Source organism: Neltuma alba, unplaced genomic scaffold (assembly GCF_004799145.2).
Source record: "Neltuma alba isolate B1F8T4 unplaced genomic scaffold, ASM479914v2 tig00012277_pilon, whole genome shotgun sequence".
NCBI lineage: Eukaryota > Viridiplantae > Streptophyta > Magnoliopsida > Fabales > Fabaceae > Neltuma > Neltuma alba.
The window spans coordinates 15624-33332 of record NW_021636798.1 but is presented as its reverse complement, the minus strand read 5'-3'; the positions used below and the strand labels follow the sequence as shown (position 1 = coordinate 33332).

The 17709-nt window shown below is 34.1% G+C and overlaps 2 protein-coding genes and 1 pseudogene across 2 annotated transcripts; 2 read left to right on the top strand and 1 right to left on the bottom strand.

The window, feature by feature from the left end:
* The first annotated feature begins 390 nt into the window (after positions 1-390).
* Positions 391-1459, top strand: LOC114725781 (secoisolariciresinol dehydrogenase-like). Its single transcript, XM_028912342.1, has 2 exons — positions 391-428; positions 679-1459. The coding sequence occupies exons 1-2, from the start codon at positions 391-393 to the stop codon at positions 1457-1459; spliced, it is 819 nt and encodes a 272-aa protein (XP_028768175.1).
* A 1174-nt stretch (positions 1460-2633) lies between these two features.
* Positions 2634-7430, bottom strand: LOC114725780 (3-hydroxyisobutyryl-CoA hydrolase 1-like). The gene is made up of 8 exons (XM_028912341.1): positions 7341-7430; positions 6906-6990; positions 6355-6440; positions 6098-6219; positions 5867-5927; positions 5652-5753; positions 5467-5568; positions 2634-2723 (listed from the first exon to the last, which is right to left on the bottom strand). Exons 1-8 carry the CDS (start codon positions 7428-7430, stop codon positions 2634-2636), a joined length of 738 nt encoding a protein of 245 aa, XP_028768174.1.
* Positions 7431-11556: 4126 nt separating this feature from the next.
* On the top strand, positions 11557-12986 carry LOC114725779 (secoisolariciresinol dehydrogenase-like; annotated as a pseudogene).
* The last annotated feature ends 4723 nt before the right edge of the window (positions 12987-17709 follow it).

Here is a 17709-nt window from a genome sequence, read left to right as displayed (position 1 = left end):
AATAAAATAATAATTATATAACTTAGCTATATATATTATTAAATTATAATGTAGAACCAATATACATGAATACAAAAGCCAAAGTGCCATGTAACCCACGTGCTATATTGATCTTAAAATCCCATAAGTCCCGGGTGCCATTATTATATTGCTGTTCTGACAATTTACTTAAAAAGAATTCACAGAACCAAATAATTTATATCTAACCGACCATCTGACGAAAATAGACGAGGAAAATTCCTCGAACATGCTGTCAAATTTCATCTTAAGATGGTTGTGGTTATATATCTATTCAATTCAGGGAGGCTCTTATATGGTTTCATCTTTCAAGATTTCAGAGTCCCTTTGAAGCTATCAAATACTGCGTCTGTAACTATAATTCTCGTAGACATGGCAAGTCTTCCACAGCTAGCTCTAGAGGCCACAAGGTACACACTCAAACGCGAAATGATATGTTGAAATAATTTGTATATATGTCAGGAATTCTCTACTGGAGTACTGGGTGTAATTGTTTTTGGCTTTTGTGCGAAAAACGCCGAGTATCATATGGCTTTTCAATCCGTGTTTCTGTGCTCTCTTCTCATTCTTCCATCATATTCCAGATTAAGATATTGTAATTAGCTATCTTCTATTATATTATTTCATGTGCAAATATTTCTGTGGTGGATATATTTTCAGATTGCAAGGGAAAGTAGCATTAATCACTGGTGGGGCCGGGGGAATTGGAGCTTGCATGGCAAGGCTCTTCACTAGACATGGGGCAAAGGTCATAGTTGCAGACATTCGAGACGAACTAGGGCAAGCAGTATGCAACGATATCGGATTGGAATCTGCTTCCTATGTGCACTGCGACGTTACGAAAGAATCTGATGTTGAAACTGCGGTCAAAACTGCGATTTCTAAGGATCAAAAGCTTGACATTATGGTGAACAATGCTGCCTCAATAGATGAAGCTAAGCCAAGCATTGCTGATAATGAAGTGAGCGAATTCGACAGGGTTCTTAGCGTGAACCTAACGGGTCCTTTCTTGGGAACCAAGCATGCTGCTAAAGTTATGATTCCTGAAAGAAAAGGAAGCATTATAAATGTGGGAAGTGTTTGTTCAAGTGTAGGAGGGGTTGCCACTCATGCTTATACCAGTTCTAAGCATGGCTTGGTGGGTCTCACCAAGAACGTAGCTGCTGAACTTGGGAAATATGGGATCCGAGTGAACTGTGTGTCTCCATATGTCATTCCAAATGTTGCTGCAAAAGATTTCTTTAAACTAGGTGGTGATGGATTCTCTAGTAGTGTTTATACGAATCTTGAAGGGGTTTATCTGCAAGAAGAGGACGTCGCTGGAGCTGCGCTATATTTGGCTAGTGATGAATCCAAGTACGTAAGTGGGCATAATCTGGCCATTGATGGAGGCTTTACTAGTATCAATCCAATATTTGGTTTGTTTTCAAGATCAAAGTAGTGTTGTTTGGGATCGTCTTGTGAGCTATTTGTCATTGTGCAACTGTGTTTCAATTTCTATGTAATAAATCTTAGTTATGAATTTCATTTAGTGTGTAAAAATAATCCGTCTTAGCTACTTCATGTTGGCTGGGATAGTTAGAATAAGGTGTACGTAGGCAGAAGTTCAAAGTTCAAACCCTCTTCCTGATGTAATAATAAAAATCAGTTTAGTTTATTTTGCAAATCTCAATTTAAGTCTTTACAAAGTCAAAACTAATTACAAATTATTCCCCAAAGACGTTTGGCTTTCACCAATAACATGGGTAGAAGATGAGGATTTCTTTGGACTCTTCATCTTGGGATCCGACTGTCTATATTCACAGAATTAGTACGTTTTTATTTATTTATTTGCTTGTTTTAATACTCATTCCTTTTTATTGTTATTTATATATGATGATGAAGAAAATCTGTCTCCCACGGAAGAATAATAATAAGAATCGGAAGGTTAGTGAGTAATGAAAACTTCCTAACTCCTCTCACGTATTAAATTGAAAATTTTCAGCCACAGGAACTAAGTTGAAGGTTTACAAATACCAAATTACTGGCATTAATTAATTTACGACGCTTCATTATAATTCAATTCAATAATGCTAAACAATCTATAATAATAAATATTCTTTTTGAGATAAATTAAAAGCCCTTTCCATTTCCAGTTGGCTTCAATCATCAAGAGTTTTCTGGGTACGTTTGATCTGTGAGGAAGTTGTAGGCACTCCCAATTCTCGTCTTCAAACTTCATGAAGTATTGATTGACGATCTCTTCGCTAATTTGCTCAAGCTTTGGAGGATTCCACTAATCAAATGACATTAATAATAAAAAAATTACTATATACTACCTCCGATCTTTGATATAAAACCTTATTTGATTTTTATTTTGACCCAAAATATAAGACCTCAATCTACTTTATTTTCTATATTGATACATTTTTTATCAAGGTGGTCCTTCTAATAATAGTAATTCTAGTCAATACACTTGATTAGTAAAGATATTTTAGGAAAGAAAATATTTATTTATTACAAATAACTAACTTAACTTATTTTCTTAATCTCCTCAAATTAGTTAAATAGTTCTTATATTTAGCATCAGAAATAGTATATAATATTGGTTATTTTTTTTTTGTTGAGAGAATCACTTAAATCGCACAAACTCGATGGAATGAACAAGAGACACTGTTGTTTACCTTGGGCTTTTTGTCTTTATCAAATAGCTTTGCTCTTGAACCCTGTGAAGTGCGTGCGTTACAGACAAGTTGCTTTTCCTTTGCTCATCCAACCGAACAATTTTTCTTATATTTAAAATGGAGGTAGTAATTTTTTCTTATATATAATACATTATCTCTTTTATTTTTATACTTTTAATTTTAATATTTCTCTTAAATTATCCAATTATATACATTATATATATAATAAAATTAATGTCTTTTTCAGTTATTTTACATCTAAACTTCTTTTACTCATCCAAACAAGTTTCAATTTGTTAAATTAATTTTTTTATATGTAAACTTCTTTTACTCATCCAAACAAGTTTCAATTTGTTGAATTGATTTTTTTTATAAAAAAATCCAAACATAAATTACATTACACTAATTAACTTTTATCTTAACTTATGTTTGCAAAATATCAGATGAAATGAAAGCTACTTTTTCTATGGGTTCTGTGAAATATGCCGACTTAACGTTTAAGATTTAGATCAACTTCATGAGTCAAGACACCTATACCGAGGGAGGCAAAGGAGTTTCTTTGAAAAGAGCTGGGCAGATTGGATCACACAAAACCTCAATGGCAACCAGAGAAGGCAGCGTGAAGGAAAAGGGGCAGAAAGATTTGCCACATGCTGCTGGCACTTATGGAAATGGAGGAACCAGCAGCTACATGACCCGCAGTTTTAAGAGACCTATAGCGTGCTGGAGTTATCAGGGGGAGCCGCGGAGAATGGTTGGGAGGCGTTACAAAAAAGTTGGGAGTGTGTAATATAGTTGCTGCAGAGACGGGGGGGATTTATGAAGGGATAAAACTAATTAAGTTGGCAGTTGGGATTCAGAATAATATTAGTAGAGTGTGATGCATCCACAGTTATTGATCACATCGATCACACAAGGGAAAGTGATGCCGGGCTGTCATATATTATCACAAAGGCTTATTATAGTCTGATTCGGGAAGATTGGCAAGTCACATTTATGCATGTTTACAGAGAAAGCAATACATGTGCAGATCGCCTGGCTGAAATGAGTACGGTACAGCCAGAAAGAAGCGTCATTTGGCACTCCCCACCGGATCAAATTATGAGAATCTTCCAAGAAGATATAGATGGAAAGAGTTTCCCAAGGTAGGAACTTAGCTTTCAGTTTGTAATTGCCTTAGGTCACTTTTGTCACCAAAAGAAAAACGCCATTTTTTCTATCACTACTCTAAAAACACCCTTGGAAGTTGAAGATAAAGCTGGCGAAGGTCACCATATAACGAGTTGTCCATGGCTGAGAAACGGTGGGACCCACTTAAGGCTAATGAAGTATGTATCTTTTGTTGCCCACTTGTCCCCCCATATGTATATGGTCCTTATTTTTCTTACCAACTTTTAAAACTAGATGCAAAATGATGTCAATATATTGTAATTAACAATTTATTGGAAAAAAATAATGATTTGCTTGAAAATAATTATATAACTGGATCGGACAATTCAAATATAAATATAAACAGTGCAGAAGAGGCCTATGCAACGCATAAAAAATTATAGGCATAAAATTTCATCCTATGAATGATCTTTTAATGGAAGAAATAAGTGAGGTCTACCCTATTGGCCGTTCTAACAACTGATTCCTTAATTAGAACAATTCAAAGCACATATACGATTAGTCATGTGAATATCATACAGATATTCCTAATTAAATAATCAGTTTGTCCCTAAACCATCCGTGTGACAAGCCGACGACATAATTTGACCCGGCAATTTGGCGCCCATCTAATTAATTAAGAATCCTTTAAGACACGGCCAAATGCATCTTTAGAACTATACTTTTGTCTTTGTTTTTTCAAGTGTTGGGCGTCTCTACATAATAGTCTTCGTTTTTTCAAGTGTTGGGTGTCTCTACATAATACTATTTATTCTTTTTTTTGGGCCAAACATATATCTATCTATTCGAGATATGAAGATTTGAATTTTTTTTTTGGGAAATATTTGATATTTTTGATTTTGATGAAAAAAGGGTGTTCCTTCATGTTTCGAAATTCAACTAACATTCATTAGCTGAAATGCTGCCATAATACATTAAGATAAACGAGCAGGTTGTAAGGTAAAGCTATGAATTTGAATGATACTTGCGTAATACAACCAGACCACAATTATATACTAAATATTTTTGGAGGACAACGACATGCACTCTATGACTTTAAGATATATATATATATCCCAAATTATTACATGGTTTAATTTATTTTATGACATTACAATCCACTAATAATGCCCGCCAACAAAATTATCCTTTCTTTCAGACAAAAAGCTCTTGATTTGGATGGCAAAAGTATTGCAATGAGCTTCAATCTAAAGCTTGCTGGTTATGTTTGATCTACGAGGAAGGTGCAGACACTCCCAATCCTCATCCTCAACCTTTTCAAAGAATTGATTTACCATTTCTTCGGTAACCAGCTCCAACTTTGGAGGATTCCACTAAAAAAGAGACACAAATTAAAGACAGAATTTGTGATGCCATTTTGCTGGGCCAAATGAAGATTATTGCGTGTGTGTGCGTGCGCGCTCGAGCGAGAGAGAGAGAGAGAGAGAGAGAGAGAGAGAGAGATGAGATGTCATACCAGAGGCCTGTTGCCTTTATCGAATAACTTAGCTCTGGAACCCTGTTATGTTCAAAGGCAAAAAGTCTTGTAAACAAACGAAGACTAAGAAAATTAAAGCTAAGACTTATCAGCAGATTTAAATAATTTTAAAGTGGTATAATCTGTTCCAGTTCTGACCTCGTAGAAATCGTTGCTCACAATTCTTCGAAAGAAATGGGAGGCAATATTGTAATCCCGAGATAGGCATTGTTCAATGCTTTGTACTCTGCCTTTTCTCACCTAATCACATTAATTCATTTGATTCATTTGTAATTTTTGAATATAATTTTTAATAATATATACATCTTCGAATATATGCTTACTGATCTAAGCCATATCTTGAGGCTTGTAGGACAAGATTCACGCATGTAATTTAATGCATCTGCAATCCACTTCTCTGCTCCATCAACTTCTATTTCCTTTTCCTACCAAAATTATGACATTGTTCAAATAAGGTACTAATTTTCGTTTGAGAAATCCTGATTTCAATTTGTTTTTCTAAGAATGAAAAATGAACATTAAATTCAACTCTGCGTACCAAGGATAGAACAATTTCCTCCACGGTTGGTTTTGAGAAGCATTTATTGATTGTGTCCAGTCTGTTCAATTTGTCAAAAGAATTTGGCTGTAATCGTTGTGTGTGATGAAATACTGGGAAAAGATTTAAGTACATGTGCCATGCGCATTGGATAGTAAACTAACAGGAATTATTGAAAGATTGTTTGGCAAGGAATCTGACTATATGAAGGAAAAAAACCCACAAAATTACCTCTTCAAGGGGCTGTCTTCCTTAAGATGAGCTACTTCAGAAAATTTATCAATTAATGCAGTAATTGTTGAAATATCTGAAGTTGTCACAGTCTGCAGGGCATTTTCCAGCAACTTTAGCTTCTGTTGCACGGAGGAAAGTGATGTGAATTTTACTAATAAATACATAATGTCAAACTATTATAGGTTCAACTTGAGGATTAGAAGAGAATATTCATGAGATGGTGGAGGAGCACAATAATGTTATGTATTAATTACCTCGGAAGGGACGAAATGAGTAGCAAGGCCACATTTAACCATTTCTTCTCCATTCAAACGTCTTCCTGTTAATCCCAGATACTCCGCTATGCACCATATGAGATAGATTGGAGAATCAAAATGAGCATCACAAATGCAATAAATTGCAGTGTTTATGAAGTCAAATTGGATAATTAAACCAATCTAATTAATTTTTGTTTTTATCCATATTTGTTTCCTGACATGATTCTTTTTTCAAAGAAAGCTAGTAATAGATAATTATTTGGGCCATGAACGCAAAAGATCTAAGAGAAAGAAGAACAGCAATTGACCCAGTCCCGAATTGTTTGGTGTCAAGGAGAGGAGAATGTCACTTAAACTTGATATTATAAATTGTGTATCAATAATTAATTAATGGGGTCAGGGATATGTAAGCATGACGAAAATTGCATCACGGAATATAATTATCACGCGTATGTAAATTTGCTCATATAATTTTTATTATAATATTTTTCTGTATAGAAATTGTCAAAATTAAATGTTGATGATGTACTCATAGATTAGAATATTACCAAAATAACCAGGAAGCCTTGAGAGAAAGTATGAAGCACCCACGTCAGGAAAGAGTCCTATAGATGCTTCTGGCATGGCAAACACCTATTTATTAATTAAATAAAAATGACACAAGATTAGTCTCATGACTCTATATAAATGGAAGTGCTTTTAGTGCTGATGAGGGTGGTGAGCACCAGAATTTGGACCGTATGTCCACATTTCTTTTAAATTATTTTAAAAAAGGTATTTTAATGTGTACAAAATTTAAAATAATGATAATCTCTTAATTTCAGTTTTTTAAAAAAATTATTTTGTTAAAAAGTTATCAGTTAAAAATTTTCAATCTGAGCTATTCAACTCGTATTTAATGCAGATATCATATTTTAACTTTTTCCTACATGTTGAATATACGAGATCGAAGCAAATGTGAGAGAAGAAAAGAAAAAACGTACAGTTCTTTCAGTGACAACCCTAAAATATGTGTTCATGGATAGACCGGCTCCTCCTCCCATGACCACTCCATTAATGAGAAACACCTTCATATTATTAATTAAACCATTAAATGTCTATTTTACTGTACGATTGGAAATTAAAAATGAAAATATATAATCTGAGGGGAGACTAGCAAGCTCACCACTGGCTTTTTGTAGGTTGCTATCAAATGATCCAATGTGAGTTGTTTCTTGTAAAAGCTTGCTGGGTAAGTCCAGTGTCCTAGTTCAAATCACCGTTATATTAAACATGAATATCTTTGAACATTGAAGATTAGTCCCCCACACACACACAAAATTCATTTTCCATAAAATAATATGTCACGCTACAATAAATTACTATCTTTTGTTGAATGTAAATATTGGACGACCTACCTGCAACGGAAGAAGTAATTACTGATATCACGTCACCACCAGCACAGAAACCTTTTCCACTAGCCTGTATTAAAATTGAAAATAAATTACAACGTCTAATCAATAAGATATTGAGAGAAGTCTATAAATACTGTTTGAGGCTCACAAACCCCACTTGGAGAATTGTGCTCATAGTTTGAAAAATTATTTATACATTTTACAAGATAAATTAAAACTCATCTTGCATATATATATATATATATATATTTATGTTATATAGCACAAAACCACTTAAAAAAGGTTAAACCAAATATCAATTGGTCAAGAAATCTTCAAGTGCCCATTTACCTTTAAAATTATGAGTTTTACTGAGGGTTCATTCTCATACAACGTCAATCTCTCCTTCATCTGACTTACCTGGAAAAATAGAGAGAGAAGTCATCATTGATTAATATCCGAGTCAACATCATTTAGCATTTAATAAATGATTTACTGTTCTCCAAGTTGCTTCCACCAACTGGTCTTTTTCTTAAAGAAAAATGACACATTCCAAGTACAGAAGCCAAAAAAAAAAAAAGGAAAATAATGTGGTGGGAGAAAATAGATGAGAGATAGCTAATTAACAGGAGCGAACTCGACGACTAACCATTTCGTGATTGAGACTATTCAGCTTATGGGGCCTGTTTAGGATCACTTCCTTCACACAGGAATTTCCTTCAAAAAGTACCTACCCCGGCCAAAAATATAAATATATATAAATACAAAATAATATGTAAAAAGAAGGTAAAATAGAAACATCAGACTAGAATGAAGTTTACCCAAAACATAATCAAAGGAAGGAATTAATACCTGGTTTGTTTCTCTCACAAAGTTTAAAGTCAAAGCCATATTTCTGAAAATCAATAATAACTCACAAATTCACAATTAAGAGTGAAAGAAAAAGTGAGGAACTCCACCATTACAAGTAGTAGCATGGTTGGGGTCTGTGTATATATATAATGTTAAGTAATACCTAGCACTTTACGTCAACTTATGAACGAATGCGAACGCGTTTCTGACGTACATCACATGGAACGCCATCTTCATCACAAATTAACGTGTGATTGTGATTAAAGTTTAATATTTAATTTGGCCAAAAAAAATTATTTATTACAAATTTGACATGTGATTTGTGTTTGGAGTTAACTTTTTTTTTTTTTACGATGGGCAGTTCAATGCTATGCGATTAAAAAATCGAATCAAATGTTTTTCTTTCCGCCCCTTACTGGCCCTTAGAAGTTACTTAATGACGCCAACAACCAAGGTTTTGGCTTGTATGCTTCCATGCATTTTAAATACTCATTCTATCCTTATAAGTTGAATTTAGTCCTAAAAGTTAGACTTATTTTTCATATTTATCAAATTTTTTTCAAATTAATCCTATGAATACTTTCTCCATTATAATCAAGTAAAAGAGTATGGAGGATATTAGAAAAGATGATTCTGGTCTTTTTAAAAAAATGTTATATTTTTTTTATAATTAACTAACTTACCTAACTTTTTTAATATACAAATTAGTCAAATAAGTTTTATATTACCTCCAATCCTAATTATAAGATCTCGTTTGTAGTATACAAATGAGGTCTTATAAATAAGACTAATGGATATTTGGATATAATCAAAACCATGATTTTAAAAGTACTTTTTACGGTATACGAAGTAAATATATGAAAGAATTTATCTCGATTTGCGAAAAATACTTTTCAAAAGCACTTTTTGTAATAATGCCCAACACCCCTCAAACCTATTTACTACAAACGAGATTTTATAAATAAGACCAGAGATAATAGTAAGCATTGGAAGAGTTTTTTTTTTTTTTAACCAGAACCTATCGTTAAACTAAACTTTTCATTATTGCTTATAAGTTATATTATTTACTCCCCTCAGCAATTATGCACATAATAAGTTGATTGTGATGATTTTGACAAATTAAATTTGGAAGTTAAATTTGACCATCAAATTAAGTGTCAGGACATGGATGAAAAATTTTCACGAACCATTTAAAATTGCCACTACTTGAACATCTATTTATATGATTTGTCCAAGCTAATTTTACGATATTAATTACTTCTAATCTTTCCTGGTAAAAGTAGAAATTTAACAAAGTAAAGCTGTGTCAATATGTGCCAAGAATGTAATGCCATTGGTCTTACACTTGTAAATGATCTTAAAATTAATAGCGGGGCCTTTTTAAAAAAAAAAATTAATCTCACGCGTGAATGAATTTAGAAAAGGAAGAAATAATTCAATGAATACCAAATTGGCGCCCATGTGCTCTGATTCAATCAACTTCTGATGTCACCAAGGTTGCGTCATTATCCTTTTGATTAAGTTTTAATTAAAGCACCGAGTTGCAATTTTTTACCTCATTTCATGTGACGTAGACGTGTAAATAATATCATAAGATTTTACTTCCACTAGTGAAATAATAATTATACATGAGGTTACATATTATACTATTAAATTAAAATATAATAGAGGATAAATTAAATAATCAATATACATGACGTGCGTATAAATTTTTTATTAATAAAAAACATAAAATAAATTTACTTTTTAAAATTTACGAAGAATCTAAAATTGCCACTACTTGAACATCTATTCAAAATTCATTCATCATGTGTCTGAATGAGTTGGGAAAAAAAAAGGAAGAAATAATTCAATGAATATCAAATCGGCGCCTATGCGTTCTGACTCAATCAACTTCCGATGTCACCATGGTTGCGTCATTATCGTTTCGTAAGTTTTAATTAAAGCACTGAGTTGCAATTTTTTTACAGCATTTCACATGACGTGGACTTGTAATGTTACATCGTAAGATTTTACTTCTAACATAAGGTTACAAATTATATTATCAAATTAATATAGGATAAATTAAATAATCAATATACATGACGTGCGTACAAATTTTTTTTATTAATAAACGACATATAATAAATTTTATTTTAAAATCTACGAATTGTTCAAAATTTCAACTACTTGAACATCAATTTAAAATTCATTCATCATGTGTATTAATGAGTTTGAAAAAAAGGGAGAAGTAATTTAGGAAGATCGAATTGCCGCCCATGTTTTCTGACTAATCACCTTCTGATGCCACCGTTAATGTTTGCGTTATTATCCTTTCGTTTTAATTTTAAAGGACCAGGTTGCAATTTTTATATAACAACATTTCATGTGTGCTGTTATTATAAGAAATACGATATAATTGGCATATTTCTTTTAATATTATGCGGGGTACGAGGAACACTCACACATATTGATAAGGACAAATTACTCGAAATGGTCGCAAATAACAAAGTCGACTGTCCTCACCAAACAACAAGTCAACAACCACATCGAAGAGTTTGCCTAACTAAGCTTCTAGTCCCCTTATTCATATGTTAGATCTTATGTCCACCTAATTACTTATATTTGAATTTAGTTTATTAATATAAAGCCTAAGAAGTAAAATAAATGCAAAATTAAAGTCACAGTGCCATATATATAACACATGTACTATATGATGATTTTAAAATCCAATGAAGAAGCGACTGTCCATGTCATTATTCCCGAAAACTTCTGACAAATTCAAAGAACCAGTGAAGATTAATCAAAACTATTTATCTCTGACCGACCATGTGACGAGAATAGATGAGGAAGATTCCTTGAAGCTAATGCCAAATTTCATCTTAAGATGTTTGTGTATATATATCTGTTAAAGTTAGGGAGGTTTTCATATATAGTTTCATCTTTCAGTAATTTGAAGCTATCAATACTACTGCACCTGTAATTTCTTCTAGATATGGCAAGTCTTCCACAGCTCGCTCTAGAGGCAACAAGGTACACACACACACACACACACGTACACATGTGAATTTCATGTTTGAATCTTTTTATCAAGATATTTTCCCTCTTTTGTTATTTATTAACGTATTTCAACATTTTTTTTAAAATTTAAATCATGATATGAATAACCTTTTGAGAGAATATAATTATACCTCAAGATTCAAATGAACGGTTATCAAGAAGAATTTTGTATTTCTGACATTATTCCGCAGGAACAGATTTGATCTTCTCTACAAATAAAGAATCTTATTGAAATAATAAGAATATTTCAAGGTGACCAGGGGAAATTTGAACCCGTGAGCCATTAGCTCACCAAAAGGCTTATGAAGTGGACTTAACAATATAAAAGCTCAACTTGTTAATCTGTAAGGGTCTATTGCAAATTGGGAGGTTTGAAAATTCATGAATTTGATTAGTTCTTCTTTGTAAATTGACAACTGAATATTAGTGAAATAACATGTTCCCATATGATTCCTATGAATTTTTTCAAACCTGCCAATTTATAATATCAAATGGACTAATTAAGATTCTAACTGCTTGTCATTTTATGAGCTTGTTAAAAGATTAATATAATCTAAGATTACTCTTGACACGGTCGATATCTCTGCAGATTAAAAGGGAAAGTAGCAATGATCACCGGTGGGGCTAGAGGAATAGGAGCATGCATGGCAAGGCTCTTCACTGGACATGGGGCAAAGGTCATAGTGGCAGACATTCGAGACGAACAAGGACAAGCATTATGTAACGATATTGGATCCAAATATGCTTGGTACGCGCACTGCGATGTAACAAAAGAATCGATGTTGAAACTGCCATAAAACTGTGATTTCTAAGCATCAAAAGCTTGATATAATGATAAACAATGCTGTCATAATAGATGAATCTAAACCAAGCATTATTGACAATGAGTTGAGCGAATTTGAAAGGGTTCTTAGTGTGAACCTAACGGGTCCTTTCTTGGGCACCAAGCATGCTGCTAAAGCTATGGTTCCTCAAAGAAAAGGAAGCATTATAAATGTGGGAAGTGTTTGTTCAAGTGTAGGGGGGGTCGCAACTCATGCTTATACCAGTTCTAAGCATGGCTTGGTGGGTCTCACCAAGAATGTGGCTGCTGAACTTGGCCAATATGGGATCCGAGTGAACGGTTTGTCTACATATTTTGTTGCGAACGAGCTGGCAAGGGAGTTTTTCAAACTTGATGATGAGGGGTGTTCTCGTGTTTACTCCAATCTTGAAGGGATATATCTGCGAGAAGAAGATGTTGCTCAAGCTGCCTTGTTCTTGGCTAGTGATGAATCCAAGTACGTAAGTGGGCACAATCTGGCCATAGATGGAGGTTTCACTGCTATTAATCCAATATTTGGTTTGTTTTCACGGTTGAAGTAGCTGTTTTATTGGGTTCATCTTTTCAGTTTTATGTCATTGTGCATTGGTGTTTTAATGTCTGTGTGTAATAAATTTCAGTGATGATCAATTTCGTTTAGTTTTAACATATGAAAATCCTCAATTTTAATTTCCCTTACTCGCTATATATATGTATATATATATACACACAGAGAAAACGAAACATTATTGGTCCCAATACTGGCTTTATTCATTCGCAATTGCTTCTCCCTTCTTTAGTTGTCATCCAACACTACCCATGGCTCGTTTATTTGAAGGCCACGTGAGAGTTTATTTAGAATTGAACTTGCTGCATATAAACTGATCGTTACCAATGCAAGCGATCTAAATTAAATTTAACTTTTGGAGGTTTTGTGACTGCTGTATGAGGCAGTCATGCAAAACGACATGAAAATCTGATAGTGCTTTATTTTCGGGGGACAACGACATGCACTCGATGACTTTAAGAACCATATACGCCCCAAATTACAATAACATGGTTTAATTTATTTTATTACATTAAAATAAGTCACCAATAAAAATATCTTTTCCTTCAGACAAAAGGCTTTCGATTTGGATGTGCCACAAGTATCCTAATGAGCTTCAATCTACAGCTTCGTGGTTATGTTTGATCTACGAGGGAGTTGCAGACACTCCCAATTCTCATCCTCAAACTCTCCGAAGCATTGATTTACCATTTCTTCCGTAACCAAGCTTTGCAGGATCCCACGATAATCAAAACACACAAAGTAAACACAGAACTTGTGGTGCCATATACGTAGGGCCAAATGAAGAGTGCTGTGTGCGTTTGTGTGTGTGGGAGAGAGAGATTCATTACTATATTTGGTAATTTAAATTCATTATATTTTAATTTAATTGTTTATCTTTTTATTTGTTTACAGTTCATTAGTAACATAGTTATTCTTCTACTTGTGCAAACGAAATTCTAATAAACATAAATATTTCACAAAATATTTAGTACGAACATAAATAAAATATTATTATATTAAAAACTATATATAATATACTTACTCCTCTTGTCCTATTTATAAGGCAGAGAAAAAAGATTATTTTTTATCCTATTTATAGGGCACTGAAAAAAAAATTGTGTGGATGTCCAATTTTACCCTTCATTTATTATTGTGTTAACTTTGTTTATATGAGACATAATGTATATTAAATATGAATAAAATTAAAAAATTATTGAATTTTAAACGAGAGTTAATGAAGTTTAAGGTTTTTTTTTCCCTGTATATCAAAAGAGAATCCTTACATTAGCCTACTACGGCCATGCAACGTAGAACGATCAAAGTCTAAAATTGGTAGTAAAGCATCAGGAGCTGAAGCAAGAAAATAGAACCCAGATAGAGCCTTCAGTCCCTCCTTCGCCAATAAATCAGCAGCTCTGTTGTTATCCCTGCTAACAAATTGCATTGTCACTTCCCATTTCCAGCAAAGCATTCGCCGTGTTTCTTTGAGAACACCAAAGTCAGCATGATGTTCATCTGGTTCCATAGCAAGAAGGTCCAAAGCAGTACTGGAATCAGATTCTAAAATAATTCGACGAGAGCCAGCATCCCACCCGAGTTTGACTCCATGTAAACACGCCCATAGTTCAGCATGAAGGGCATCCCCATCATCGAGTTTATGAATAAAACCCCGAAGGAATTGGCCATCAGCGTCTCGAAGGAGGCCTCCACATGCAGCTGTACAGTAAATAGTAGACTACGCTCCATCGACATTCAGCTTGGTCCACCCACGATTTGGAGGTTTCCACCCACGCTCAGCAGTGTGTAAACTAGCTCCTGAAAGGTTTTTTTTGGTATGTGTAAAATATGTTGAAAGTCACTTATAAATACTACCAGACGAGTATGTTCATAATAATTATAAAAGAAACTCGTACAACACCACTCCTTTGAAAAATCTTTTCCTGCCCAAGGCATCTAAACACAGAAGCGAAGGCTCTGCATTTTCACAATATTTCCCCAAGCTGACTTATGAATAAGCCTCCCTGTCTGCTCGTCTCTTCACACATATCAAAACTCAGAAGAAGAAGGCGATGAGGATATATGAAGGCGGGTCTGGTTCTGTTCCTGGTCGCCTTCTCTGCAACTGCGGAGGCTAGCTTCCATCCAATTACCTTCCTGGCGGAGATGTTTAGGGACAATAATTGTGAACCCAACTACTTGATCAAGTCCACCACCACGGCCTGCTGCACAAAGTCGAACCCTCCTCAATGCCAATGCAGAGACTTGGCAGAAACTTGCAACTCTGATTTTCTTGTAAGGTCTGCGTCTGCGCTTTCAGTGATCCTCCTCAGTGTCACTCTACTGATGCCACCAGCTTCTACTATCCTCCTTGCTTCTCTCAGATTGCAGCAGATTCATTCTCATCATTAATGGCTTTGCCTCTACTCTTTACGTACGTGAATGTGAACCTTCCCTTATAAACTATATATGCATATGCTTCCTGCTTGCTTTTTGATATTCTTCTATCACAATTATTTGCCATCTGTTTTCATTATACTTTGGCTTTGGTGGTTCGCTATTTAATTTATAATTTGTTTTCAATTTGATATTAAATAATCGAAAGGAAAGTAATATCCAAGGTGATCCACAAAGCTCAGCGTGCATGACTTTAATTTTTAAAACACCTTTAGACTTTCACTATTCGTGTCATAATCACATGAAACTGCCTGTTTCACTATCTTTTTATTCTCGTTAAGAGAAGCAAGGACATGTGCCATACTGATTTTAAAACACAATAGGGCTTTGTGAGCCATGATGGTACAGTCTACCATATATTTCTAACAAATGATTCCTTACTTAAAACAAATTCAAAGCACATACGACGAACAATGTGAATATTCCTAAACAATCAAATTTGCCCCCAACGCTCCATGTGACGAGGAAAGTTGACGACATAATTTGAACCGGCAATTAAGCATCGATCTAAGTACATGCTTGCCAAATTTCATCTTTAGAGCTACATTTTTGTTTTTATTGAGTGTCCGTGTCTCTATATTACATATATATATATATATATATATTTGAGAGAGGAAGATTTTCATCGGCCATGTCATCTATACCTTGTGTTCACCTAGAGGAAAGAGAAGTCAAGACAAACAAGACAACCTGTGTGCATATTATTTGCTAAGCACCTTGTCATCTATATATTCTCAAAAATAAATATGTAAATTGTAATAATATAATAAATACCATTTCCAGTTCATTACAATTCAATAACGCTCAACAATATATAATAATATATTCTTTTTTCAGATAAAAGCCCGGCCCTTTCCATTATCTAGAGCTTGCTGGGCATGTTTGATCTGTGTAGCAGTTGTAGATCACACTCCCAATTCTCATCTGCAACCTTCCTGAAGTATTGATTGACGCTCTCCTCGCTAACTTGCCCAAGCTTTGGAGGATCCCACTAATAAAACAGACATGAATAATTAAACAAATTAGTTTATATAACGTATATTGGTTATGAAAAATATTTTTTTTGAGAGAATCACTCAAATTCCGAAAACCGGAGGGAAATGAATAGGAGAGGCTATAGTTTACCTTGGGCTTGTTGTCTTTATCAAATATCTTTGCTCTTGTGCCCTGTGAAGAGAGCGCGTTACAGACAAAAAATTATTATAGTACAAGTAAGCAAGCAAATAAATAAATAATATATACTTATAAATACTGAACTTATTGCCATAAAGCCTATAAATTTATCGAAAATATATACTTATAATCGATCATCGTGTTTGTTATAGTGTTGACCTCGTAGAAATCGTTGCTGACAGTTCTTCGCGAGAAATGGCAGCAAATGTTGTGGTCTCGATTAAGGCATTGTTCAATGCTTTGTACTCCTCTCGCCTAATCACGTTCAAATCAATTCATTTCATTATCTGAAATCACAATAATTTGAGTTCCCTAGTTGCTTTCAACTTGCAATTAATATACTAATTATACTTATTACTTCGCGTACTTGCAGATCTAAGCCATATCTTGAGGCTTGTAGGACAAGATGCACTGTAACTTAATGCATCGGTGATCCACTTCTCTAATCCGTCAGTTTCTATTTCTTTTTCCTACGATCCAATTTTGATGTCATGTCACCCAAAAAAGATATTCTTAACTAAGTAATTCAGATTTGGAGAAAAATTAATCATCAAATAATAAAGCCGCATGAGACATACCAAGGACAGAATAATTTCCTCAACAGTTCCTTTTGAGAAGCATTTGTTAATTGTGTCTGTTAACTTTGGAGATTTGAGAGAAATAAGAAGAAGAAATATGGAAATCAAATGTATTATTCATGATAGAGCATATGTTCATACAATCACTGTAACCCACTTGGGTTAACACTAATCATCCCTTACATAAGGGTGATGAACAAACCCCATAACCTATGAGGATTCTTGAGGTGGGAGACCCAAGTTAACCCCCCCTTCTATGATGAAGACTACATTATCTCACACCCTTAATCCATGTACTAAGACCCTATTTATAGGCCTATCTCACTTAACTAATGACTCAATTATCCTCTCTCTAACATGCCCCCTCAAGTTGAGCACCCCTTAATTAACTGAAGTGATCAACTTGACAAACACAAACCAAGGAGGTGAAGAGAATAAAACCTTTCAACAATTTATTAAACAACATGATAACAAACCCTCAAACTTTGAGAGTAATACTTGAGGTGAGGACCATGTTACCCTCCCTCTTTT

Bases quoted from the DNA above. Each gene is read 5' to 3' on its own strand.
- LOC114725781 (XM_028912342.1), top strand. From the start codon at position 391: ATGGCAAGTCTTCCACAGCTAGCTCTAGAGGCCACAAG. The intron at 429-678 runs GTACACACTCAA...ATATATTTTCAG, and splicing joins CTAGCTCTAGAGGCCACAAG to ATTGCAAGGGAAAGTAGCAT.
- LOC114725780 (XM_028912341.1), bottom strand. From the start codon at position 7,430: ATGAAGGTGTTTCTCATTAATGGAGTGGTCATGGGAGGAGGAGCCGGT. The intron at 6,991-7,340 runs GTACGTTTTTTC...ATTAATAAATAG, and splicing joins GGGTTGTCACTGAAAGAACT to GTGTTTGCCATGCCAGAAGC. The intron at 5,754-5,866 runs GTACGCAGAGTT...TAATTTTGGTAG, and splicing joins AGGAAATTGTTCTATCCTTG to GAAAAGGAAATAGAAGTTGA.